Genomic DNA, 23,722 nt, shown 5'->3' with positions numbered 1-23,722 from the left:
TGGTGTTGGCGGCAGTGTGTGTGTGTGCGCGCGCCTATACACCGCTACGGTGCAACACGTTGCAATTGTGCAATTGATGGCAGCAGCAGCAACACACTTGCCGCGCACCAAACTCACGCTACTCTGGGGGTGCAGTTCTAGTGTGCAATTGTGTGGCTCTCGTGTTTGTACGCATTCACGATTGAAAGGAAGGGAGGGAGGGCGGGATGGGGTGTGCTTTTTATGGCCGTTTTCAATTTTCCTAGCACCGGTTCAATCTCTCTCGCTCTCTGTCTCTCCGAAGCCGAAGTGAAGTTGTTTTTTTTTTGAGGTCACAGAATTTTATGACCATTTTGGGGCCACGGGTGAAGCAAACGGGGTGCTCTCGGGCGGTGTGGTTTTGGTGACCCGAGAGAGAGAGAGGGGGCTGTTCCGACTGCATTCCGCACTCTCCGCGTGATGTGCAGCGTGATTCGAGCTATCGAAAACGGGCGCTTAAGATAACGATGTTTTGCAAAAAAAGAGGAAAAACTGGAAACACGGACCCAGCCGAAGAAAAGGTTAACCCTCCCCAGTGCAAGGGTGGGTGGTTGGTGGGTGAGTGGGAGTTGATGCCGTGGCCAATTGAATTCTTAACGGCTAAGCGACGGCGTTGGTGAGAATTCTGCCGAGAAGGGTTGCAAGTTGCGAAAGTGACTTGTTGTGGTTTTTTTTGCCCCTTCTCGTGTGTGTGTGTGTGTGTGCTAATGCAATGTAATGGGGTCACTGTGCGCTCTCTCGACGACGACTTCTCGGCTAGGGTGACGTTCGATTTTTTTCATAGTAATAGTAATAGTACATAGTAGCAATAATAATGTAAAGGAATATTTTCATTCCCTCCTAGCGGGCATAACATTCTAACAACGCATTCCACCGGGTTGCATCATCGCAACGCGGCTCTTGTACTGCACTTCTGGTTCCTCGGTGGTTGAAAACTTTCGATCAGAACTCATTAGTGGTTTATTGATTTAACATGAAACATGGCTTCTCGGTTACTACCGTCCTGCTTGGAGTCGTGCTCTCCCGCTTTTCCTGACCTGCTTTTACATGGACCACGTTTTAATGAGCACCCCGGAACAATAGCAACACCATTATGATGCATCCCTCCATCCACCGCCAGCAAGTGATCCTGGGTGATTTTTTGTGTGGTTCACCTTTAAGAGGAAGAAAAGTAGTTCTCACGCGGGAACAAATTTTTTTCTCTTTCATAGCATCCAACATGGATGTCGGAAATGACGCCATGTTGTTTTTGTGTATCGCCGCTATACGATTTACGGGTACCAGGTATCGGTTTGTGGTGTGGTGTGATGAGAGGAGGTGAGAATTTTAATTATCGCTTTATGGATGAACGGATCAAAAGATGACCTGAATATTTGTCAAGTCTTGCCTGTCAAGTATCTCTGGTTTAATGGTTGTGATCGTTAAAGGGTGGATTATTTTTCCCCCGGAAAACTAATATTTTTTATGCTTTGTGTTTTGATTTTACATTTTTTAAAGAAGATGCTTGATTTTAAATGCATCTGAGACTTTTTGAATTTATTTTTAATCCAATTAAAGATCGCTTCTTCAAGGTGGAAGTGGTTCATGTGAAAAACACCAGGCGACTCCATTTGAATTGTACGGTTTTTTGAAACATTACTATGAAAGCCATTTTTTCATACTACGATATTTATTTTCTCATAGAACAAATTAATTATTATAAGATATTTTATTGTTTGGAAAAAAATCAAACAATCATGTATTCAATTGCACACTTTAAAGCAATGGTGCTTCATCAACAGCAGGAATGACATATTATACTAGAAGACTGCATTTATTTATTAAACAATCGTTCAAAAAAATTGTTTTAAATTCTTAAACCTTTTGAAGAATTGAAGGGATTTCTAAGCAGCTTTATATTACTTTTTTCCCTTCGATCGCTTTTTTCGATTCCCAATAATTGCTTCAATCGTTTTGTCGATTCATGTCACTCGCTCCTCATCACCATCACCCATCCAATGGCTTCAGGGGACGACACAACGCTATCATTACGTCCCAAAGTTTCAAATCGAAGCATACTAATGATGGTTTATTATCTTCCCGTTTCTCTCTCTCTCTCTCTCTTTGTTTCCAGGTATGTACGATCGCATATCCTGTTGTACGGTTTGCTGGTAGTGGTGGTAGTGATTACTCATTTTCTACTTCGGAAAATCCCCCCCTTCCCCCCAAACTTCCGGTATGAAATGCACATATCCCTTTGTTTGTTCTTGTTGCCGCTGTGTGCATCGAATTCGATCGATCGGCGGTGCAATTTCACCATTGACTCATATCGCGTCGAAGATGAGTCCAGCCGACGGGGACAGCGCAGACAGAAAAGAATGCCCCCCGACCCATTCCAGACAAGTTAAATCTCCCCCTGGTTTCGGTTTTCTTCGTCTGATGGCAATGAGGTCGCAGTCGTCTGCAGGGTTGATTCGGTTGCAGCTGTAGCACGATGACGCTTCGGCGTCCCAGATTTGTGTGGTCTACTTGTTGCTCGCGTTCTTGTACGCGTGCGACGTTGGTCGCGCGTCAACAACAGGGGAGAGGGAACGAACATGTGACGTGATCTTTCTTCCCTCGGGAGAATTCATGTGTATGGTGTGTCCCATTTCTACCGGGCAGACACACACACGCACACACACACATATTCTACAAACCTATACCGCACAATGCGACCTTGACCTACTGTTTGTTTGGTGTCTGTGTGGATGGTTTGTGCTCTTTTTAAATATTAGATTAACGAAGCGAGCGAACCAAAATCTTTCCAACTCACCCCTCCCGAAATGTGACTGTGTCTGTGTTATCTGTTGTGTTGTGATAGCGCATACACGCTCACCGCGATTGACAAGCTGGACGGACAAGCTGGTGAAGGAAAGACGTTAGACGGTGACGGCGAGACATTATCATTGCGACGAAGGGACGAAGAATTCTTTTTAGCACACGAAGGTGAGGTGAACTTTTCGGGGAAGGCATTATTAGACGCAGCTGAGTCAAGACTAATTAGCGAACTCGAAGTCTGATTTTAGGTCACGACTGGTTGCAGTTTTGCGCTGCATTCTGGTCCGACTCGGTTGATTAGAACTGTCTAGAAACGAACTACTGGCATGCTGTTTGTGTGTGGGCTCTTAGAATGGAGTATGCTCCCCCGTCATCCCCACCCATCGTTCCCACCACCTCCACCCGCATGAGAGAGGGCGTGAGAACTACACAGATCCAGCAGCAAAATCTAGAGCACCCGGCACAAGTACACAAATCTGCACGCCACCGTCCCATTCATTTTGCCCGACCCAAACACCCCTCCCCCCCCCCCCCCTCTCAGCCGGGCTGACTGTTTTGGCCCCGTTCTTCTGTACACTTCTGCCGCCGCGGACTTGATTTTGTTTACATTGCGTAGCGTTATTAGGTGATAAGATTAGCGTTTGTGCCAGTTTTGCGCGTTTACATTCCCTTTTCGGTGACTTGTCTCTGCGTGTGTGTTTGTGTATTGTTAGAGGGACTTTTTTGTTGTTGCTGCTGGTTTTCAATTTTGGTCTACACGCCATCGATGGGAGCCAGCTTGGGTTGGCTTGTTTATTCGTGTGTTTTGTGTTGTTATTTCGATTTGTGAACAAATGCTACTGTTGGTACGCGGGGAGGGAGGTTTCTCGTTTTTTGGCAGAGGCGTTGTTGTTGTTGTGCTCGGCGGAGCCTCTTAAGGTTCCACGTAATTTTCCATGCATCAGTTTTGTGCGACGGTACGCGTGACAAGTAAACACCAGCGCCCGGTGAAGCGTGTTTCAATGAATCGGTTTGTTATCGTTTGCTATCGGTGTGAAATATTAGTGCGTATTAATTATTTAATTTATGCACGGGATATAGATGCATGGTGTTTTCTATATGGATGCATGGTGTGGATATGGATGCTAAATTCTACAAACCACTGGGCTGCTCCATTGACTTTTACATCCTTTAGTATTGAATTTGCTTTCTCCTATTAATTTTCATTTTTAAATATTTTTTTCTTCTTCATCTTCATCCATTTCGTTGGTTAAAATATTTCGAGAAGCCTTCCTACTACGTATGGCTTAACAAATAAAAGAATACCTGGTGGTTCGTACCAAACCTAATGTACCTGATCAGGTTCCTAAATGACATAAGTGTAAAAGTGAGGTTATGATGACGATATTCAACGAATTTGCATAGTTAACTTTATAAATCTTAGTTGAAGTTCTTAGGGAATCGAGTATATCATTGAATCAATCAAGGCGCGATTCTAAATTTCCTTTCACCATTCTGATGAATAGCCACAATACATCCGATAATAAACAACACCTTATTGTCCAATTTAGAGCTCAAAACATTTTTTAGAGATCAATTTCTTACATATTAAAAGAGAATATCTCGTGTAAAATATAGGATTGAATATTTTATGCAACAAAAAGATTTTAATCAAAGCAAATCAAATAATGCATATACCGGTAGTCCTATGGTTTCATCCCTCACTGTAAGTGATATTCCATTGAAAAATATTGGTAATGTGCATGATTCATCCCCGAAGCTTCGGTCAAAACAGGTAAAGAAGAACTTAACTTCACCCTTCGAAACCCAAACATCTTCATTTGCGACTTTCCGCTTCATCTCGCCGAGAATGAGCAATCCGGTGAGGTGTGAACTGTGCTTGCATCGGTGCTGCTGCTGTCGGTGTGTGCTCACCGTCGCATCATATCTTGAGCAATAATAATTGACAGCTCGGCACCCGCTTCAGCAAACGTCGTGTTCGATCGCTGGCACACATTATACAATACGGTGTGTTTTAACATAAAGCTGATGGGCTGCAGTTGCGTCGAGCGGAACTGCCGAGCATCCCTTCATCAATGTGCCCTTTTTGTGTGCTGCTGCTTTCCATGTCGATGCCTTTTTAATGAGCATTGAAAACAAGCAAAAAGTCGCAAACGGGTGCGAAGAAGCAAAAATTCACACACCACACGTTGCACAATGCGGTACTGATGGGTCGTAAGCGGCAGGCTCTTTGCTGCGGCGAGGAAGAAGATCCGTCGTGCGTGCGCTTGTGTGTGCGAGAGTGTGTCACCTTCACCGGTGAGTTTGGTCGGGTTGATGGATTACCGTTTTGCAACTGGCATGGGTTGTTGCATATGTTTGCTTTTCTCGCGATCGCGACTTAGCATGTGGCGGCCTATGTCCACTGAGCTCTACTTTCGATGATGGATGTCATCGAGACTCTCCAGTATGCAGTCAAGTCAAGTGGAGATCAAAGGAGATTTTTTTTTGGAAAGCTCTCTAATCTCCTAATAAAAGGGATAATATAATGTCCTATTGCACAACCGGTGCTCTATTTGTTGCTGGTTCAATTGTATTAATCAGTTCAAAAGTCCCCAAAAAAGAATCAAGCATCTCTCAGCATATATCCCACACGTCGTCGTCGTTTCGACTGTTTGTTGATTCAGTAAACGGGGCTGACCATCGTAATCGGTAAACGGTCACGTTCGGACCGTCCGACCGGTGTGTGTCATTTGCTAATGACATTAGCGAACCGCACGGCGAGAGCTGTCATTTTGGAAGGGCGCGAAACAAGTGAGTGAATGCGTATGTGTGTGAGTGGCCCATCATGGCTAATGGTGGTAGTGATAGTCCCCACACACACACACGGTGTGAACCTACAGTGCGGTTCATCCGATTACATAAGCGAACCGAACCGTTTTGTTTGACTTTGAGGCCAACTTCGCCAGCCAAACACAGTTTTCCACAGTGGCATAGTTCTTCTTAATTTTGGTCTACGATCGTGCTTGCTCAACGGATGGAGGTTTCTTTTTTCGGGACGGTTATTGCTGCAAGCTCTGACTCGAGCTTCCCTCGGCCGGTAAGGCCAAATTAATTTGGACGCTTCTCATCACCTCACCAAGCTCATCATCATCATCATCATCATTGGCGGACAGCGTCGATCGATCGATCAATAACTGCGGGGCCTGTTCGATGTTGTTTGATCGACAAATTGGGAAATTGCGAGCGTGGTGGGCTTGCAAGTTTTCCTTCAAGCTTTTCTTCCAACCCGATTGGCATTGAGCAGCACTCGATTAACCTGATGATCGCGATCGGTGGTGAAGAAATTATTCACGCACGACTCCGCAACACGGGGGTCGAATTAGGCGAATCAAACGTCGTGCAGATTGAGCGACGACACACAGACACTGTGTTTTCTTGGTGGAGAAGCGATCATTAATGGCGCAATCCTAGGAAAGCGATTTGAAATGGCCGTTGGGCAACGGTTTTTTTGATGGTGGAAAGAAGTATTCTCCTCAATCGCTCGCTGTTTCCCCACGCAGAAGAATAGATCGGAAAATTAGATTCCGACTCGAGGTTGATTTCGTTATTGGCCTGTTGGGGGAATGCGTTTGTGAAGTTGGTGCCCAAGAATTATGGCATTTGGAAATCATTGTTTCAATGATCGTACGTCTTCAAAATGTTCTTTCAACATTCTTTTCTAGCTCTTGTGGGCAATTTCTTTACGATCGAGAGAATATTTTTTATTTAACTTTCAAACAACAAAAGCCATCGGTTTTCTATCTTCCCGCAAACGTTCCAAAGCTTTGCGTGACCACCACCATCCGAGACGAAACCACTTGGGCCAGGTTGAAAATGTCATGCCGATAATAATGATTGTGCCGTGAAATGGAAGCGTGATGAGTAAGACGGCTGCAACCATGGGGTGTTGTCTACCACTAGGGTGTTAGACAGCAATAGGGGTTGGGTGAGAAACAACACAAACAAATGTAAAACAAAAAAAAACCCTCAAACAGCAAGAAGTAAAACCAAAACCAGAGAGAGAGAGAGAGAGAGAGAGGGAGATAGAGAAAAAGAAAAATATATTTACACAGACACGGTATTGATTTCAGCCACCTTGACCCAAATTTGGCCGCATGATGGCTCGCGTGTGGCTTTCATTAGGAGCGGCGTTCAGTGTTGGCGTGAATTTCTTGCTTTCGGTTGTGTTTTGGTGTTTTCGTAACATGGTTCGATTAGACCGAGCATGTTATAAGAGATGATTTAAGTGTTCTCTTCAAGGTTTTGACTGAATGAAGAAAATAACCAAATTCTAGAATTTTCGAGCTGAAAAAAGGTATACTATGTCACGTGTATTTCTAGCTCAACCTGTTGCATCGTTGGTCCTTCTCTCTTGACACCGTTTTTTGTTATTACGTCAGCAGTAGTGCAAGTGCAGCACAAGAGCATCTGGTGGCAGTGAAAACGCCAAAGATTTTCCTCCAGGAACTAGTCACTCCGGAATAGGGCCCAAGAAAAGGGGAAGAAAAAAGCATTAAAGGCTACCTCTATTTTATTTTCTATCGCACGCATGCTGTCCCCATACATCAGCTCCTTCTCGCTTTTTCACAAGCACAAGGAGCGCAAAAAAAACGCGTTCCACGATCTTGTCGAGCTTTCCACCCCTTAACCCACCGACACGGGGGGAGTGTGTGCAGCCAGTGTGACTATGTCGCCAATGAGAATTGCGAAACATAATCTGTCATGTGGAGAGACGAGGACAGCCGGACAACGGTGCGAGGGTGAGATGGTGGACAAGCGAAAAGGGGCAACTGGTCTGGGTACCACGATCCAAGATGCTGCAGAGACATGCGATTGCATGTGGTAGCAAAACTGGCAACTAAATAAATAACATGTGTTCAGCAGGCAAGCATTACGGGAGGGTCGAAAGAAGCGCAGACTCAGAAGGTGAAGATTGTTTTTATGTCTCGCTTATCGAAAGTGATGAAGTTTTGTTTGGTAAAGACTTAAAAAACTCTTAGGAATAAAGAAAAGAAGATTTTAGGAATTTATCTAAAGATTTCGATCAAAACATTTAAAGAGATAAAGACTGTTCACGTTGGACTGTTGACAGTTATTTTATATCTTTTTATTTTATTTTTTCTTTTAACTCTTATTGTATTGTATCATTTTCGCTTATTTTTGTTTAGTTTTATTTTAGTTGTTGTTTAAATAACTTAGGAAATTAGACAAAGAATGTTTCAGAACTTTACTAATTATTCTTACGTATTTAGTTTCTCTATTTACCCTTTTTGTCTACTCTATTTTATTGTCTTCAATTTTTGTTGTTGTATTTTTCCTTCCTTCATTTATATATCTTGAAAGTAAGCAATACGGCCAGGCCGTTCTTTATGAACAAAAAAAAAATCTTGAAAGTACAGTTTTGTACATAAAATTTCTTCTAACTGTTATACTGCACAAAGCAAATCATATTGTTGGAAGGAATCGGTTTTTTTTTAATTAATTTTCATAATATTAACATATTATAAATGAATCTTGCGGTTTACAAGCTTTAGTGGTCTTACCAGAAATTAGGTAAAGTTTTCATTAAAATTGCAGATAAAATTGTTCTAATTATTTACTGTCAAGCTTGCATGTTGATACTTAATATATGTTTATCTTATATTTTAAAACAAAAATTATTTTTCAACCAATTTAAAAAATAAATAAATGTAAGTTCATATTATGCTTTTATTTTTGTATTGGTTTTGAAATCTTCTTCTTTTTTTGTCTTGTACTTCTTCATATACGATTTAAATTGTTATTTAGTTATCAATCGTTTCCATATGCTGTCGATTCCCAATATTTTCTCTATCCCTACTAAAGAAAACTTTAATATCGTTTGCTACGCAGCTACCCCTTTTTACACACAGAAGCCTCACTTAAGCAGGCTGCTGTAATAAACGGGCTGCCAACATCGTTCGAAATAAATAACACCTAATTATATTTCCCATCCCTGGAGTCGAGTGTCGTGCACGTCGTCTACAATACAGCATCCAACCGGCAGACGCGAACGAGGCGCGAGAAAATTCCCTCAAGACATCTCTTTGCTCCATTGCAACAACAAAAAAGCCACCCCTAACCAAGCCTAGACCGCCTTGACATTGGCCCAGATCCGCAACACGGTACACAGCAAGCCACGCAATTTCTCTTCTATTACTCCCGCGTTACTGGCACCGTAATAGTCCCAGTGCGCGCGACCGTCCCAGACTTTCCCGTTCCTCCGGCGGGTACCACGGTCCGCGTGCGGCGAAGGGAAAATCGTGACGCTAGGGAAGTACCCACTCCTACCTCCCTCCGGTTTGACATTGGACTCTTTTTTTTGCTCGTTGCTTCGCTACATGTGCTCGGAGCGAAATGCTGGAGCGGCGTGCTCTGGAGTGTATGGAGTAATAGAGTTAACTATTAATCATCGTTAGTTTTCCTTTTCGCCGGTTTCGCTTTTCGCTGCCCGCTGACGGTGGTGGGCCACGGAGAAGTTGGGCGAGGAACGGTCTTTCTCTCTCGATTGGCGTCTCTAACGCGCAACCTCCCCACGGGATGTGACTTGCTCTAGGCCACCACCAACCGCCCGCGAGAGGCGAGGATGGTAATGAAAGTGAAAATTCCTCCACTATTATGCAGTTGGTGTGGTCTGGGCCGGATTGCAAGTTATGCAGCTCTGTACCGTACGTACGGGTTGTGAGCGGGTCCAGCTGTTGCAGTATATGGCCGCGTGTGTAACCTTGTGATCTATTTTAGCGGTCGGATTATATCATCCGTTCGCTACTTTTTCTCATTGATATTATTTAGATTTTAAAAGAAAACCCTTCACAAACATTGTTTTATCTCCAGTAATTTATTCCATCAAGCTCGTTTCGAATGCATTATGCACGATTTATGCATTTCCATTAGCAGCAGCAGCAACAGCGACGTTGGATTAATTTTCTTGCGTGTGCAACATTTTATGTGTCTCTCAATTCTGTAGCAAATGTTTATGCTTGTGTCCCCCACTTTTTAACTGCGGGCGCCTTTTAATGAACTCGGACCCCTGTTCGTCCATTAGTGTTCGTCGTCTAAAACGTCTAAATGCAAAGTGGCGCATTTGAGATCCGGATGGGGGTTAACACGTATCGCACACTAGCTGCAGTATTGCTTCCATTACTGGGCACTGCAATTCGTTCGCTAGCTTCAATCAATTTGCTACCCACCCCGTTAGGATCATTGTTGGCAAGAAACCGTGGACACTTGCAGGGTTTCTCAGGTTCCGAGAGACTAAGCGATATTCGAGATATAAGACGGTGTAAGATTTGTCCATTTAAACAATTTTTAGATTCGCCAGTTTGACAGCTATATCTGCACTATGCATCTGATCGATACACATTTCTGATGAGATGAATATCTGAGATATTCATCTCCAGTTTAGTTCGATTATTAAGACAGTTTTATCATCATCATGCCCATCAAAATATAACAAAAATTTAAAAAGAGGCTAGGAAAATGTGTTAAAAAATTAACAAAGTTGTTTTAAATTGTATACCAACTAAACCTAAGATATAGCAACCAAACTGAAAATCTTGCAGCTGCTAGAAAGGGTCCACCTCAGTTGCACGATTTTTGACAACAGATCAATATACTATACAATCAAATTTTGTTCAGTTTCTTATGGTTTTTTGAGTGAAACAAAGTCAAAGGAAGTCAGTAAAGACAGCCCGAAACCTCTTAAGGTTCTCTTCTTCTTCTTTCTTGGCCTAGCGACCTCTTTGATCTTAGGGCTTACTAGACGTATTGAAAGCGCGTAGTTGAATAGTTAGTCCTCACTCTGGGGGAACAGCCTAGGTGGAATTTGAACTGAGATCCTGCCGTTTGAAGATCAATGCCGCTGTCGTATCTGCCACCGGGACGCCCTTTCTAGAGGTTGTGTAAGCCAAATAAGAATTAATAAGAAGAAGCAGTAGAAGAAACAGGAAGAGAAAGAAGTAGAAAAAAACAGGAAGAAGAAGAAAAGGAAAAAACAGGAAGAAGAAGAAAAGGAAAAAACAGGAAGAAGCAGAAAAGGAAAAAACAGGAAAAAGAAGAAGAAAAAAAAAGAAGAAGAAGATGATGATGATGATGATGATGATGATGATGATGATGATGATGATGATGATGATGATGATGATGATGATGATGATGATGATGATGATGATGATGATGATGATGATGATGATGATGATGATGATGATGATGATGATGATGATGATGATGATGATGATGATGATGATGATGATGATGATGATGATGATGATGATGATGATGATGATGATGATGATGATGATGATGATGATGATGATGATGATGATGATGATGATGATGATGATGATGATGATGATGATGATGATGATGATGATGATGATGATGATGATGATGATGATGATGATGATGATGATGATGATGATGATGATGATGATGATGATGATGATGATGATGATGATGATGATGATGATGATGATGATGATGATGATGATGATGATGATGATGAATAGGGTGATGATGATGAAGAATAGGATGATGATGATGAAGAATAGGATGATAATGATGAAGAAGAATAAGAAGTAGACAATACGATCAATTGCTCCGTAAAGATAGAACAGTCGATCTGCTCCACAATCTGACAAAAGTTCAATCAAAAGTCATAATTGTGTTACTCATGTGGACAGTGTTGCTAGAATGTTGTGATTAGTGATCTCGAACTCCACATTGGTTCAAACCCGTAGACGCTTTTTCAAGACCTGCTAACCACTGTACTTTTACTCCCGTCTCGCCAACACCAGACAAGTGGCTCACTGGTTCTTTAACAAACGGTCACGTATGTTTGTGTGCAATTTATTTTAGTGTCGTTGCAACAAGAGATCTCACCCCCGCTCTCGCTTTCTTGTGGACGGGCGAACACTCCAACGCTGGACGGACACTTTTGCTCCGCGAACCATTTTCGCTTTCCTTGTGGTTGAGATGGCAATTTTTAAGGACCATACGCTATGGGCTAATTCAATTACGCGGTTACACCACCATACACACGGGCTGAGGTTTTAATACTCGAGCCCCAAGGGGAACCGTGGGGGCTTACGGTTGTTAAGATTTAAAGAAGGCATAAGGGAGGGACCCGTTGGGAACCGACCCAACCCGGCCCGAAAACAATTGCCAAGAGTGTTGTTGTGCGGTTCGCCCTCACGATTGGTCATTGTTTACTGAGCCGACTGGGTCATATTTAATTCAAGCGTTGTGGCTGCTGCTTTTTTTTTGCGCTGGCTCTTACTCTCCGACGGGTGTGGGTCATTTTGTGCTCGCTGGGCTCATAAACAATAACTGTCCACCGGGGAGCTAAAGCAGGCGCGGACTCGAACATGCGTCGTGTGACGAAAAATTGCATTCTCCCCTCCGAATGGATAGCGAATGAATTACCGCGGCTTGCAAAATCTAGCAAATCGTAAGCAAAAAAAAGTTAGCTATTCTTTCGTGCTCGGTTAGCTACACTTTTGATGTCTCTTTTTTTTCGTAAATTTATTTCCCATTGCGAGCTTCATTTTTTTTCCCAATTGCATAAGAACTGCATGCAGGCAAAGATAATGGTTGCAATTTGGTGGTGCACTTTTTGAAGACCTCAACCGGAAACCTGCCCTTTTCGATTGCGTGTATCTGTCTGCCGGGAATGATGACGGCTTTTTGGGGCGGTGTGTGCATCGGACAAAACTTTCTCTCTGCATTTCTCATTTTACCATCATTTCCTGTTGTGCACTCGGGAGAATGTGTATGTCTGGATGCAGCAGCAGCACAAAAAAAAACAACAAAAATTGGGGAAGCAAAATTAGCACGCGCTGAACCGAAACATAAAACAAACCGGTGGAGAGAAGAAAAAAAACACACACAGAACCCCAAAGCGTAAAAGATCTCTTTAGCATTATTCGAGGGGGGGCATATTATGCTTGAAGCACGCCATCACCGGGGCGACATTCGCACATAATGGTGTGTGTCTTCTTTTTCCCGGTGCATTTTTTTTTTTTTTTTGGGGAGAATGAGTTAAAGCCGTTTCGCATTAATTTTTGTTTTTCGATGTGTTGCATGTGCAACAAGTACGGCACTGCGACACGGCAGTGCATCCGCCGTTCCAGGCTGGTTAACACCCACCACGCGATTGGTTCTTGCTGGGAGGGATGTACGCGGCACACACACACGCCTAAGCTCATCCATCCCTGACACATCCCGGATGGAAGTGTGGCTGTTTTCGGGTGAAATATTTTTGCAGCATAAAATTTAATGATTTCAAGACCCGTTACATGCTGCACCGATGCGGTTGGCGGCACAACTGGGCCACAGTGCGAAGAAGTGCAGACACGTGCAGGATACTTTTTGCAACAAAAACAACCAGAACACGAGGGGATGTAGGCGAATTTTGAAAATCGAGCAATCTTTCAGTGTGAACAATGTGGTTTGGACTGTGGCAAATAATTATAAGGTTGGTTCGGAAAACTATGGAAACTGTGTCACATGTCACAAGAGAACTGTCTATCACATGCTCAAAGTGCTTGTGTTATTTTCGGGAGAGATATCAGAAGAGGTAATTCAGATTAATATTTAAAAAAAGTTTGAAAAAATCTTAAAATAATTCTAAACATCGTTCTAGATGAGGGTACGAATAGCATTCATTTTACTAATGGCCTTAATGTTCACCTGAGTTTTTGGTAAATTTTTAAGCTTTGTTTCTACTACTCATAGCGTTTCTTTGCCAGAAGTCATTGTTTTTTACAGTAAACGTTCGACACCTTTTTTTAAATTAAAATGTTTTTGATGCGGAAATTTTAACAATTGAAGTACAAATGTTGACAGCTCGTTTAAATAGGCCCTTTTTGATTAGTTTTATTTTTGTTTTGCATTACTTAGTTTAAGTTCTACTTATTTTCTACTCTTTCTCTGCTTCTTCTTGTTTCTTCTTCTTCTTCTTCTTTTCTTCCTTTTCTTGGTTTATTTGATCTATGTGTAACAACCCAAGAGAGTTTAGCTTTAGCACTCATTTTCCGATTAGATTCCGATTTGCTTTCAAGTTGTGTTATTTATAAACAATTTGTCAATTAATTGTCGAAATTGAAAGCTAAAATTACTCTCCTAATCCCTAATTGCCGCTTATATGGGGGAAAATATGGGTCACACTGGAGGATTATTTAAGAAAGAAAAGAAACCGATCAAACCTGTTCCTATCAGCCGGCCCCAAACGGTAACCAAACTTCTTACTTTCGCTCTCGTTTGACCCGAAACCCGCTTCGCAAAGTCCGGTGTACCTGTGCCTCCCCCCCGGTTAAGAATTTAGGCAACACCGTCTGCTTTCTTTCGGTCGATTAAATGAATAACAAAGTGGTATACCGTACATGCCGGGGAAAACCAGGTACCAAACCAAACGAAGAAAATAAATACGCTGACATAGTCACCTTTTTCTCCACCGCGGCACCGTCTTCCGTGTTTCCGACTCTAACTGTCTTTTAACCTTTCCTGATAAAACTAAAATAAATAGCAATTCAGGTGACGCACATGTAACGATTCAGCAAGAAAAAAAAAACAGCCCTATAACGGTTTCAATTTTGGAATTTGGAAAAAAAACCTACATTGTACCGGAGGCACGGCAGCGGCACTGATGTTATTAAAACACACGTCAAACATGTTGGCGAAAAGGCTTCGGCGGGGTAACGGTTAAAACGTGAAACGTAAATACGTTACTGTTTACGCTAAACGACAAACAGAACGGCTGCGCCCGGAAGCAAACTTTTGCGGAAAGAGCAAAAGCAAACACTGCTGGAAGAGCAGCATACACCGGTGGAAAGTGTTACCATAAGTAGCAGCGCGTTTAAATGATGTCTAATTGGCAGTTGGCAGTCGAAATTATTTTCACCAGGAAGATGCGTCCGAACAAGAAAAAGTGCAAACACACGGCAAACAGATCACCAGAATGCGATCGGAAACGATGGAAGGAAGTTGATTAATGGATCAAGAAAGCGCCGATCTTGCACAGCCTGGCACTGCTCTGCTGCGTGTGTAAATTGTTTTTTTATTCGTTCACTTGTCTTTTCGATTTTGAGGAGTGTCCTACTTTTTTCCCGTCTTCCCGGGTTTTTTTTTCTTCTTCACATCACAAAAAGCGTTCCAGGGTGTCATTAAATAGGCACCTCGCGATCGCGTTAATCGCGAACGATAGTGGCGTGTTGCGAAACGGCTGCTCCCGGGCTATTATTAAGGTGCGCGCGTATGTCACCTGCCAGTCGCAAGTCTCGTTGCGTAATCGAACGATCGAGCAGGACTACGAATTTTTCATAAAATAGTTACCGGAGTCTTGAAGTTGCTATATCGATTATAACATCCCAAGTCTGAAGCGAGTTCAGAGGATCCTCAACTCTTAGATAAGATCTTGCTCTAACGCATAACGGTCACTGGCGTCCGATTGGCGGCTGTCCCGTTTTTGACGGCCAAAACTGCATCGCGCTCGATCGTGAGAACGGTAAAATCCTGATAGTCCATGATCACGAAGAAAAAGGAGCCCCAAGAAGGGATGCGAATTTAATAATAAGCCCTTTCGCGGGCGGATGGCCGTTATAAAATGGAAGCGAAGTTTATAGCACAAAATCCGTCACTGGGAAGGGACGATGTGACCCTAAGGTTTCCAGGCGTCTGAACCTCGCTGCAACAGCAGAGTACATTCCGGGAAGGTAACGGGTTTTGCACTGGGTGATGCATCCTTAAAGTTTACGATTTCTGGAACAGCATATCCGAGCATGGGATCCATTTGTTGGTAAATCAAACAGACCAACCATTCCACACAGGTAGAATGACGGTAGCAAAAGGAATCGCCCCAAAAAAAGGGGGCACTTCCAAGAATGAAAGCCAAAAAAATAAAAAAAGGGCACAAAGATCATCTTTCAGGCGTGTCCAAAGGGGATGAGAATCCTAATGCCGTTAGGAATATTCGGGGGCTCTCTCTCTCTCTCTCCTATTCATCCTTTGCATGACCTACTTTAACTTCAACTCAACCCGCATTTCATACATTCTCGACACTCGAACCACGTACCGTCCAGTTAGCTCCAAACCTTTCTTTTTTGTGTAACGCATCTAATAACGCTTCTCACCTCGCCCATTGCAGCGGTACGAGCCGACAGGATGCGCGGTGGACGAAACAAATTCGGACCCATGTACAAACGGGATCGGGCGCGAAAGCTGCAGATCATGCGCCAGCGGCAGCTCGCCCTCCAAGCGCTGCGGGGCTCGATCGGTGGCGGTGTCGGCATCGGGACGCTCGGTTCGGACGGCGTGTCGCCACAGCTGCAGGGCCTAGACTATCACCAACCGTACTCGAGCATGCACATCAAACAGGAAATTCAGATACCACAGGTATGGCGTACGCTTGAAATCGCACATTAAGGACAATTCTTACTAATTCTATCTCTCTCTCTCTCTCTTCCATCTGCTAACAGGTCTCATCCCTAACGTCATCGCCGGATAGTTCACCGAGCCCGATCGCGATCGCCCTCGGACAGGTTAACCCACAGACGACGATATCGCTCAGTAGCAGCGGTGTCGGTGGCAACGGTGGTGGTGGTGGCGGCGGCGGCGGAGGTGGCGGTGGCGGTGGCGGCGGTGGTGGCGGCGGTAGTAATGGGTCCGGTGCCGGCACCGGCAGCTCCAACTCTAGCGCGACCAGCATCCAGAATCCGCTGTCCGACTCGAAGCTGTGGATGAGCGCCAACTCGACGACCGCCTCGCCCCACTCGCTCAGCCCGAAGGCGTTCAGCTTCGACTCGAATCCCACCAGCACGGCCGACTCCGGCAATCCGGCCGACACCCTAAGGCTAGTGTCATTTTGCTTCCCCTCACTTAAGGTTAAGGCTGAGCGCGACCTTTTGGCCAGATACAACTGTCCACTGTTTTAGTACCTACTTCGGGAGAAAGTGGAACAGGAGAAGACAAAATTGCACTAATTTGTCATCCTGACATTTGACATAATTGTTCAACTCTGCTTTATTGAACAGTCAGTTGTTCTTATTAATTCTTATTGGTTCAATTTTTTCAAGAGTTTTCTTTTGTCTTATTTTAGTTATGAGGTTTTTCTTAAATTTATTATTATTTTTCAATATCTATTATCAACTTCCTTATTTGTAATTAATTGCTTAAATTTACACATTTGTCTAAATTTTATATGAAATATTTGAATTTGAATATTTTTTCTTTATGATTTTTTTATTATAGTATTTACTATTATTACATGACATTTAGTGTCAAACAGCCTTAATTAATAGTTTTTTCTCTCTCTCCTTCTCTCTCTTTTCATGTTTCTTTCCCCCTTCGTTTTTCTCCATCCTTTAATCCCGCTCCTTTGCTTCCCTCTACAATCTGGCATTAACCAACCGACACTCACATTCACCATTTCTTAACGCCAATTCACCATTTCTTTCGCCAAAACATTTCCCGTACTTCTTCTTCTGTCTGGCTGGCTGGCTGTTCGAAACAACAAACCACACAAACACCAAAATTACGCGATCCGGTCCCCCTCTGAAATTTCGCCATCTCCAGGGTATCGCCGATGATCCGCGAGTTCGTCCAGTCGATCGACGATCGCGAATGGCAGACGTCACTGTTTTCGCTGCTCCAGAGCCAGTCCTACAATCAGTGCGAGGTCGACCTGTTCGAGCTTATGTGTAAGGTGTTGGACCAAAATCTGTTCTCCCAGGTCGATTGGGCGCGGAATACGATATTCTTCAAGGATTTGAAGGTAAGTGGTGAATAACAAGATTTTAAAATTTTGAAAGGAAATCAACTGTGATCTTTTAAGATCCGATTTTCACACACATATAACTATAATTTCACAAATCTTACTTTGTTGAGGGCAACCCTAGAGCATGAGGGCTGCAAATGTGTAAACAAAAAAACACACACAAATTCAAGCCCCACCCTCCTCAAGCGACAAGCTCACTCTCAATTTCAACCGCGCCTGACCTACTTGTGAAGCTGAGCCGAACATGTGTGCATTAAAAATGAATGAATAAAAACAAGGGGCACCACCAGAAAACAGAAACAGAAAAATGGCAAAAACGCACACACACACACACGATGCTCGCTTACGCACCCGGGGTTTCACACGCGCACCAACCTCACCCCCAGGGAGGCAGGGTGGTCTGTCGTCCGCTCCGTCAGCTCCGTCAAAAATAACGTCGTCAAAGACGACAACGAGACGCCGAGTAGCGGCCCCTGCGGCCACCACCATCTTGAAGAAAAATGAATTTTCAAATGTGGCACCCTCCCGCGATCCAACGTTTGTTCTTTAGCTGTATGCCTTCCCGTCCATCCAAACCGAACCAACCCTCTCGCGGTCATGTTTTATGCTCTTTCTATGTGTGTGCGAAACACACACACACACACGCACTCTTGTACAAGATCCGGGAGGGAGGTGCACCGCTAATGCACCACAAACCATTACAAGGGACGGACGGGTCGGGGTGTCTATGCTCGCCCCGATGGTGGACACAATGTTGTTCGCCACTTATGAGCTTTTGCGTTGTAAATTTTGCCACGGTTCGGGTTGGGTTTTCCTAAGACCAACCGCTGCGGTGAGTGAAAAGTGCGAAGCACTGGGTGGGTTACAGAAACCACAACCAATAGGCTACAAGTTTACCAGCCAGGAAAGTCGATTCGTGGGAGCGTCGATTAAGAGACATCAGCAAGCAAAAGATCGGATCTAAGCCCCTTCCTAACCTGTTTCAGGGGTTTAGTTGGTATGTAAAAATGTGTCCGAAACAAGTGGCTCAGTACATTGCGAGGTACATTTATTTGGGAAGCCAGAATGTGGATCAGGTTCCGCTTTTTGTGAGGACCTGGATGGGCTATTTGGGTCACTGTTAGATGTCTCTCTCAAAGAGTTCTACCGTTGTCATCGTAATTTTTTTTACCGGAGCTCGCCATGGGAGGGCCTCTAATCAGGTCTTGATTTAAGCTCCGTTTCCATGGCATTCTGAAGACATGTGGTTCGTTTTTGCTCTACATCCCATTCGTAACGAATAAAAGGATAAGCGAATCTTGGCACATGGTCGACTTCAAGCTCCTTCTAGCAATAGAGTTAATACGTTAATACGACGATGTTCTTAGTAGCTGTTGTTGAGTTTGACATCTAGATAGCGCTTTTGCTCAGAATTCCTATATGCTGAGTACATTTAATATATCCCCAAGTTGAGATCGATTTTTTTTATTTGAATCCTGTTTATTACAATGAACAAAAGCTGCTTAAGTTAAGGGAAGTCCAAAAAATACGGATTGAGCAAATTTGAAAGCTCCAATGTACATAACTTCTAGCGTGTTGCCTAGGCCTTAAATTCGCTCTAGAATTATTTGCAAAACTACATACAATTTCTGCAGTATGCTATTTTCAAACGATCTAAACCAAACTTCTTGCCAAATAGTTATTTTAATGTACCAAGAATGTGAGGTCAGATAGATCAGCCGCCGAAAAAACCAACAGTAACACAACACTTTTTGCAAACCGTTTAGCGCAACATCGATACATCGTTAAGCTGCCAGCAACGAACTTCATTAGCCTCACCCGAATGCTTCCAAATTCCATTCCGGTCTCGGAATAGCTCGGAGGAAAACCGTGCACCCGAGCGTTGGAGGGAAACTCGAACGCATTGTAGCAACCGATTTCGCGTTGCCCCTTTGCCTTTTTTTACCACATGAGGTGATCGCAACCGGCACAACAAGCTAGAAATGCGTTCAAGTGCAATATCAAGCTTCTAGTTGGTTTTATTTGTAAGACCAGGTACACCGTCAGGTATCGCTCTCATTCTCTCTCTCTCTCTCTCTCGGTTGCGCTCAACCTGGTGGCGTGCCGTTTCGCGTTTCTAATGTGTTAAGGTGGCGACCCTATGAGAAGCATTCAGCAAAAAAGGGTGGGTTAAGAAGAGGTACATTAAGTCGGTGCATAACTCTCCTACACACACACCGCGAAAGAGGACAACAACAACAACAAAGGCAAGCACAAGTGGCAACAAAATCAAAGCAAGAACCTACCACTTCCTTAGCGACCCTTAGCTGCCCTCCCCTTACTTCCCCGGTTGCATCTATGTAGTAGGTGCCTTCCGCAACAATCTAATAGGCTTCGGTGTTTAGAGGTTTAGACCACCATCACTACCACCACTACTACTACTGCAGCTCGGTCGGCATAAATCGTTGCTTCCTTCACCAACCACTCACCCTACCGCCGGTTTTATCATAGGCATGTGGCATTGCGAGTGTGACTCCAGGTCCAGGACGGGGATGCGGGGTGAGGTCGTGATGAAGCAGGGAGGGGCAAAATGCATTTCTTGTACCGTACTTGCACCATCGCGTAAATTTACTCGCGTGCCTACGGAATTACATGATTCGTACGGCTGCCCCCGGCTGCAGGTTCCATTACAACCTAGCGAATTGGCCGGAACATCGGAAGTGGAGTTAAAAGTATAACAACAAAAATCGCACTACCAGTACGCCGAGGGTTGAAGAAGTGAAGGATGGGATCAAGAGGAGGGCCAAATAGTTAAATCCTCCAACACCGCACTAGCGAATGCTCTCGCGTGTGCGTGCGTTAGTTGGGAATGTTGTGTGTGAGTATGGGACGTGGTACGTGGACGTTGCGTTCTACATTATGTAATTGAATCGATTGAAGGTATTTAACCTAATTTCTGGACGTATGCTTCGCATGCTCATGCTACTACGAACGTCTCTGTGTGTGAGTGAGTGTATGTGCTCTGTCTCCTTGTTTCCGGCTATCCGGAACAAGACGATTAGGTAGGAAATTACTTCTAACAAAAAAGGGAGGCAAAACAACCAAAGCGGCTCGCTCCTTCCTGTTGAGCGTTACCAGACAGAATGTTCATTTCAACTTAACCTCATTTTGGAAAATGATTTGCATGTTTGATCTCCTTCTTTGGGTTTTTGGAAGAATAGTTTTTTTTTTTCAAAATGTCTTAGCTCTTATGATTATGTTTGTTTCGTTCTATTTTCCTTTTCTTTTAGAGTCTTTTAGTTTCATCTGCTTCATTACAGATTTTTTCAGTTGATAAGGCAATAGCATCCATTTTTATAGCAGGCTTCTCAGATGAAATGGTAAACAAAGCTAGTTGATATGTAAACGACAACGACATTCAGATGACAGGGAAATCAAATACCTTTAATTGTGATGTCCTGATCGTGTGATGTCCGCTTGATCGTTTAGCTCTCTGAGTACACGATCATATAGTTCTCTGTAGTACATCAAGACTTTAATTTTTTATTCAACGTTTTGAATAGTATTTATGCAAATTTGGGTGACTTTAAGCCTTCCCGTAGATATCAGTATCCTTTATCGATTTTGTTTCCTAAACAAATTTTACATAGAAAACATTTAAATCTTAAATCCTACTCACGGCACCAAAATATAGTGTCAGCGACAGAAATTAGGCAATCCAGCATTAACGCCAGCCATTAAGTGTGGATCTGTTTATCGTTAAAAGCATAGCTTTCAACATACAACACTATCATACACCATCCAGACCCTAATCGATCGATCGTCCGGTGATCGTCGACATTGCGGTGCGAGGCTGTCTCCAGCGACAGGTCCCATCCATCTGCCCTCGATGCGCGGGGGCCTCAATATATTCCCGATTAATAATTCATCGAGCGTTCGGTTCAGTCGCGAGCCACTACCAAGGGCCTTCCCCGCCCAACCCGCGCGTCCTTTTTATATACTAACTTATTTAATTTCATTTTCATTTCTTTATCATCTGGCGCACAATCAAAATAAATTCATCGCACGCACACACGTACACATGATACACACACACCGTCTGGACTTTCGCAGCCCGAGCAGATGCGTAAAGCACACGCAGCGCTGGCGCTGAATCTTGTTGCGCTGTTGCGTCTTGTAGATGCCGCTTTCCTCGCTCGTTTTCATTTTCGTTGGCCGACCCACCGTGTGCAACGGACACAAATATCCGTGTCAAGGTTACGGTGGGTTTCACCACCACCCAACCACATGCTCGCAGCAGGGATTTTGTGTTGTTGCTTTAGCTCTCTCTCTCTCTCTCTCTTATCTTAGTAGTATTATATTTATTTATTTTTTTGCTGCTGTTGGTAACCTCTTCTCTTGAGACGTTGCGTTATGTGAAAAATGGTGGTGGCGCAAACGCACGTAAAGGAAGCGCATCATCGCCTGCCTGACCTGCCTGCCTGCTTCTTCGCGGTCGGTTGCGAACGTGTTGCAATCGGCGGCACGCTGACGGTGCTAAGCGATCAGACAAAGTCGAACTAATTTTAAAACCCCTTCTCCGCGGGCAGCGTTGTGCCTGGGGGCGTAAAAATTTAAATAAAACAAACAAACACACACACACACGCACCGATCGAGCGCGAAAGAATTTAGCAAAGACGCACAACAAAGAAAAGGCAAGATCTGAACAAAATTTTGGAAAGATGCCTAATAAATGCCAAAACATGATGGCATCGCTACCCCAGATTTGTATGCATCGGTTGGTGGCAGTAACGCAACTTTCCAGCGAGAAGATGCGAAACCATAAATCAAAACCATTCGTACCATTCGGTGGGGTGATTTATGCACTCAAGCACAGCACTCCCACAGGCGCGGATGTGAAAATAATATGGCTCGGTGAACTCTCAGTTGCCTCCAAAAAAAACCGCACAACGCTGCTGTTGAACATAGTCGTCGCGTTTCGCAATTCTTTAATTTGTGTCTTTAGGTTCCGAAAAAAAAACAGGACCATTTATGGACATTCAGAAAAAAAATGCTGCTTTGCGATACTCTTTACTGGAACCCCCTTCAGTGTAGGTCTAAAATTAGACCAATCCCAATCGAGGATTCTTCCTTATTAAGGGATAACCGATCGACAGCGATTAGTTCGATCGACTCGTACAAATTCCACAACCAACACTCTGATCAGTGTCTATCTGCCGCCATCGAGCCAACCTATAGCCACGTTCGACAGCATAATTACAGGCACATTACGGTACAATCTTCACGACAGCCGAAGGCCATCCGGTCGCCCTTATGGGAAGGACCTCCACCATCCGCGCGACGTAATGACATTGTCCCGTTTTCGCCGGCCGAAATTGGAAGTCTATAAGCCATCGCTAGCTAGAAGCATTCCCTGGGGTTGATGAGAGGGTTGAAAGCAACACGGGACGAAGGGACGGCCATTTGTTTACTAACACCGCTCTAGACGGAGCTGGTGGTAAATGTCTCACGTTCACGGATCCGGTACGAACCAGTTGTGAGCGACGGTTGTTGTTGTTGTTCTCACCGCGGTCTGCGATTGCTTCCGTCTGTCTCGATCGACAGGAGATCGAGCGCTGGGTGTAGCGACCGTACGTTGTCGATGATTCATGTTCTGAGACAGGGAACGGTTTTGGGTCGGAGTTCCCCCGAAAATGGTCTGTCTGCCGGTAGCACCCGGGGCATGTAAACAGGATGTTACAAAAGCTTGACTTAGTGTGTGACGTTTTTGGGTTTGTTTTTGTTTTCGATATTTTTTTTTTGCAAAACAAACAAAGAATCTAGAAAGATCAAGAAATAGGGAAAACAAAGTTTAAGCGAACTGAGGTTTGATAAAAATTGTTGTATGTCTAGCTGAAACATCACAAGTTTTTAATGCTAGCTTGATAAACTCTGAACCCCAAAAGCAGAGGAAATAATAACTGTTAAACTATGGAGAATATTAAAGCAAAAAGATAAGGGTTAAAACAGATCGTTTCCGTTTAATATTTTTAATTACAAAAATATATATATTTTAGCTTAGCTTACTTTACCTTTTTTTCAATCTTTCTTTTATTAACCATTTTAACTTTTTCGAATTTA

General features: G+C 43.7%; 1 protein-coding gene across 16 annotated transcripts in view; it reads left to right on the top strand.

The window, feature by feature from the left end:
* Positions 1–23,722, top strand: part of LOC118516364 (nuclear hormone receptor FTZ-F1-like) — a 121,469-nt gene that overhangs the window by 90,353 nt on the left and 7,394 nt on the right. For all 16 annotated transcript variants that reach the window (XM_036062208.1, XM_036062202.1, XM_036062200.1 and 13 more), the window contains 3 exons: positions 15,995–16,242; positions 16,326–16,699; positions 17,422–17,620. In XM_036062208.1, the coding sequence (XP_035918101.1) occupies positions 15,995–16,242; positions 16,326–16,699; positions 17,422–17,620 (821 nt within the window). The remainder of the gene's footprint in view (positions 1–15,994; positions 16,243–16,325; positions 16,700–17,421; positions 17,621–23,722) is intronic.

This window comes from Anopheles stephensi, unplaced genomic scaffold (assembly GCF_013141755.1).
Source record: "Anopheles stephensi strain Indian unplaced genomic scaffold, UCI_ANSTEP_V1.0 ucontig283, whole genome shotgun sequence".
In the NCBI taxonomy this organism is placed as follows: Eukaryota; Metazoa; Arthropoda; class Insecta; order Diptera; family Culicidae; genus Anopheles; species Anopheles stephensi.
This window is presented reverse-complemented; position numbering and strand designations above follow the sequence as displayed.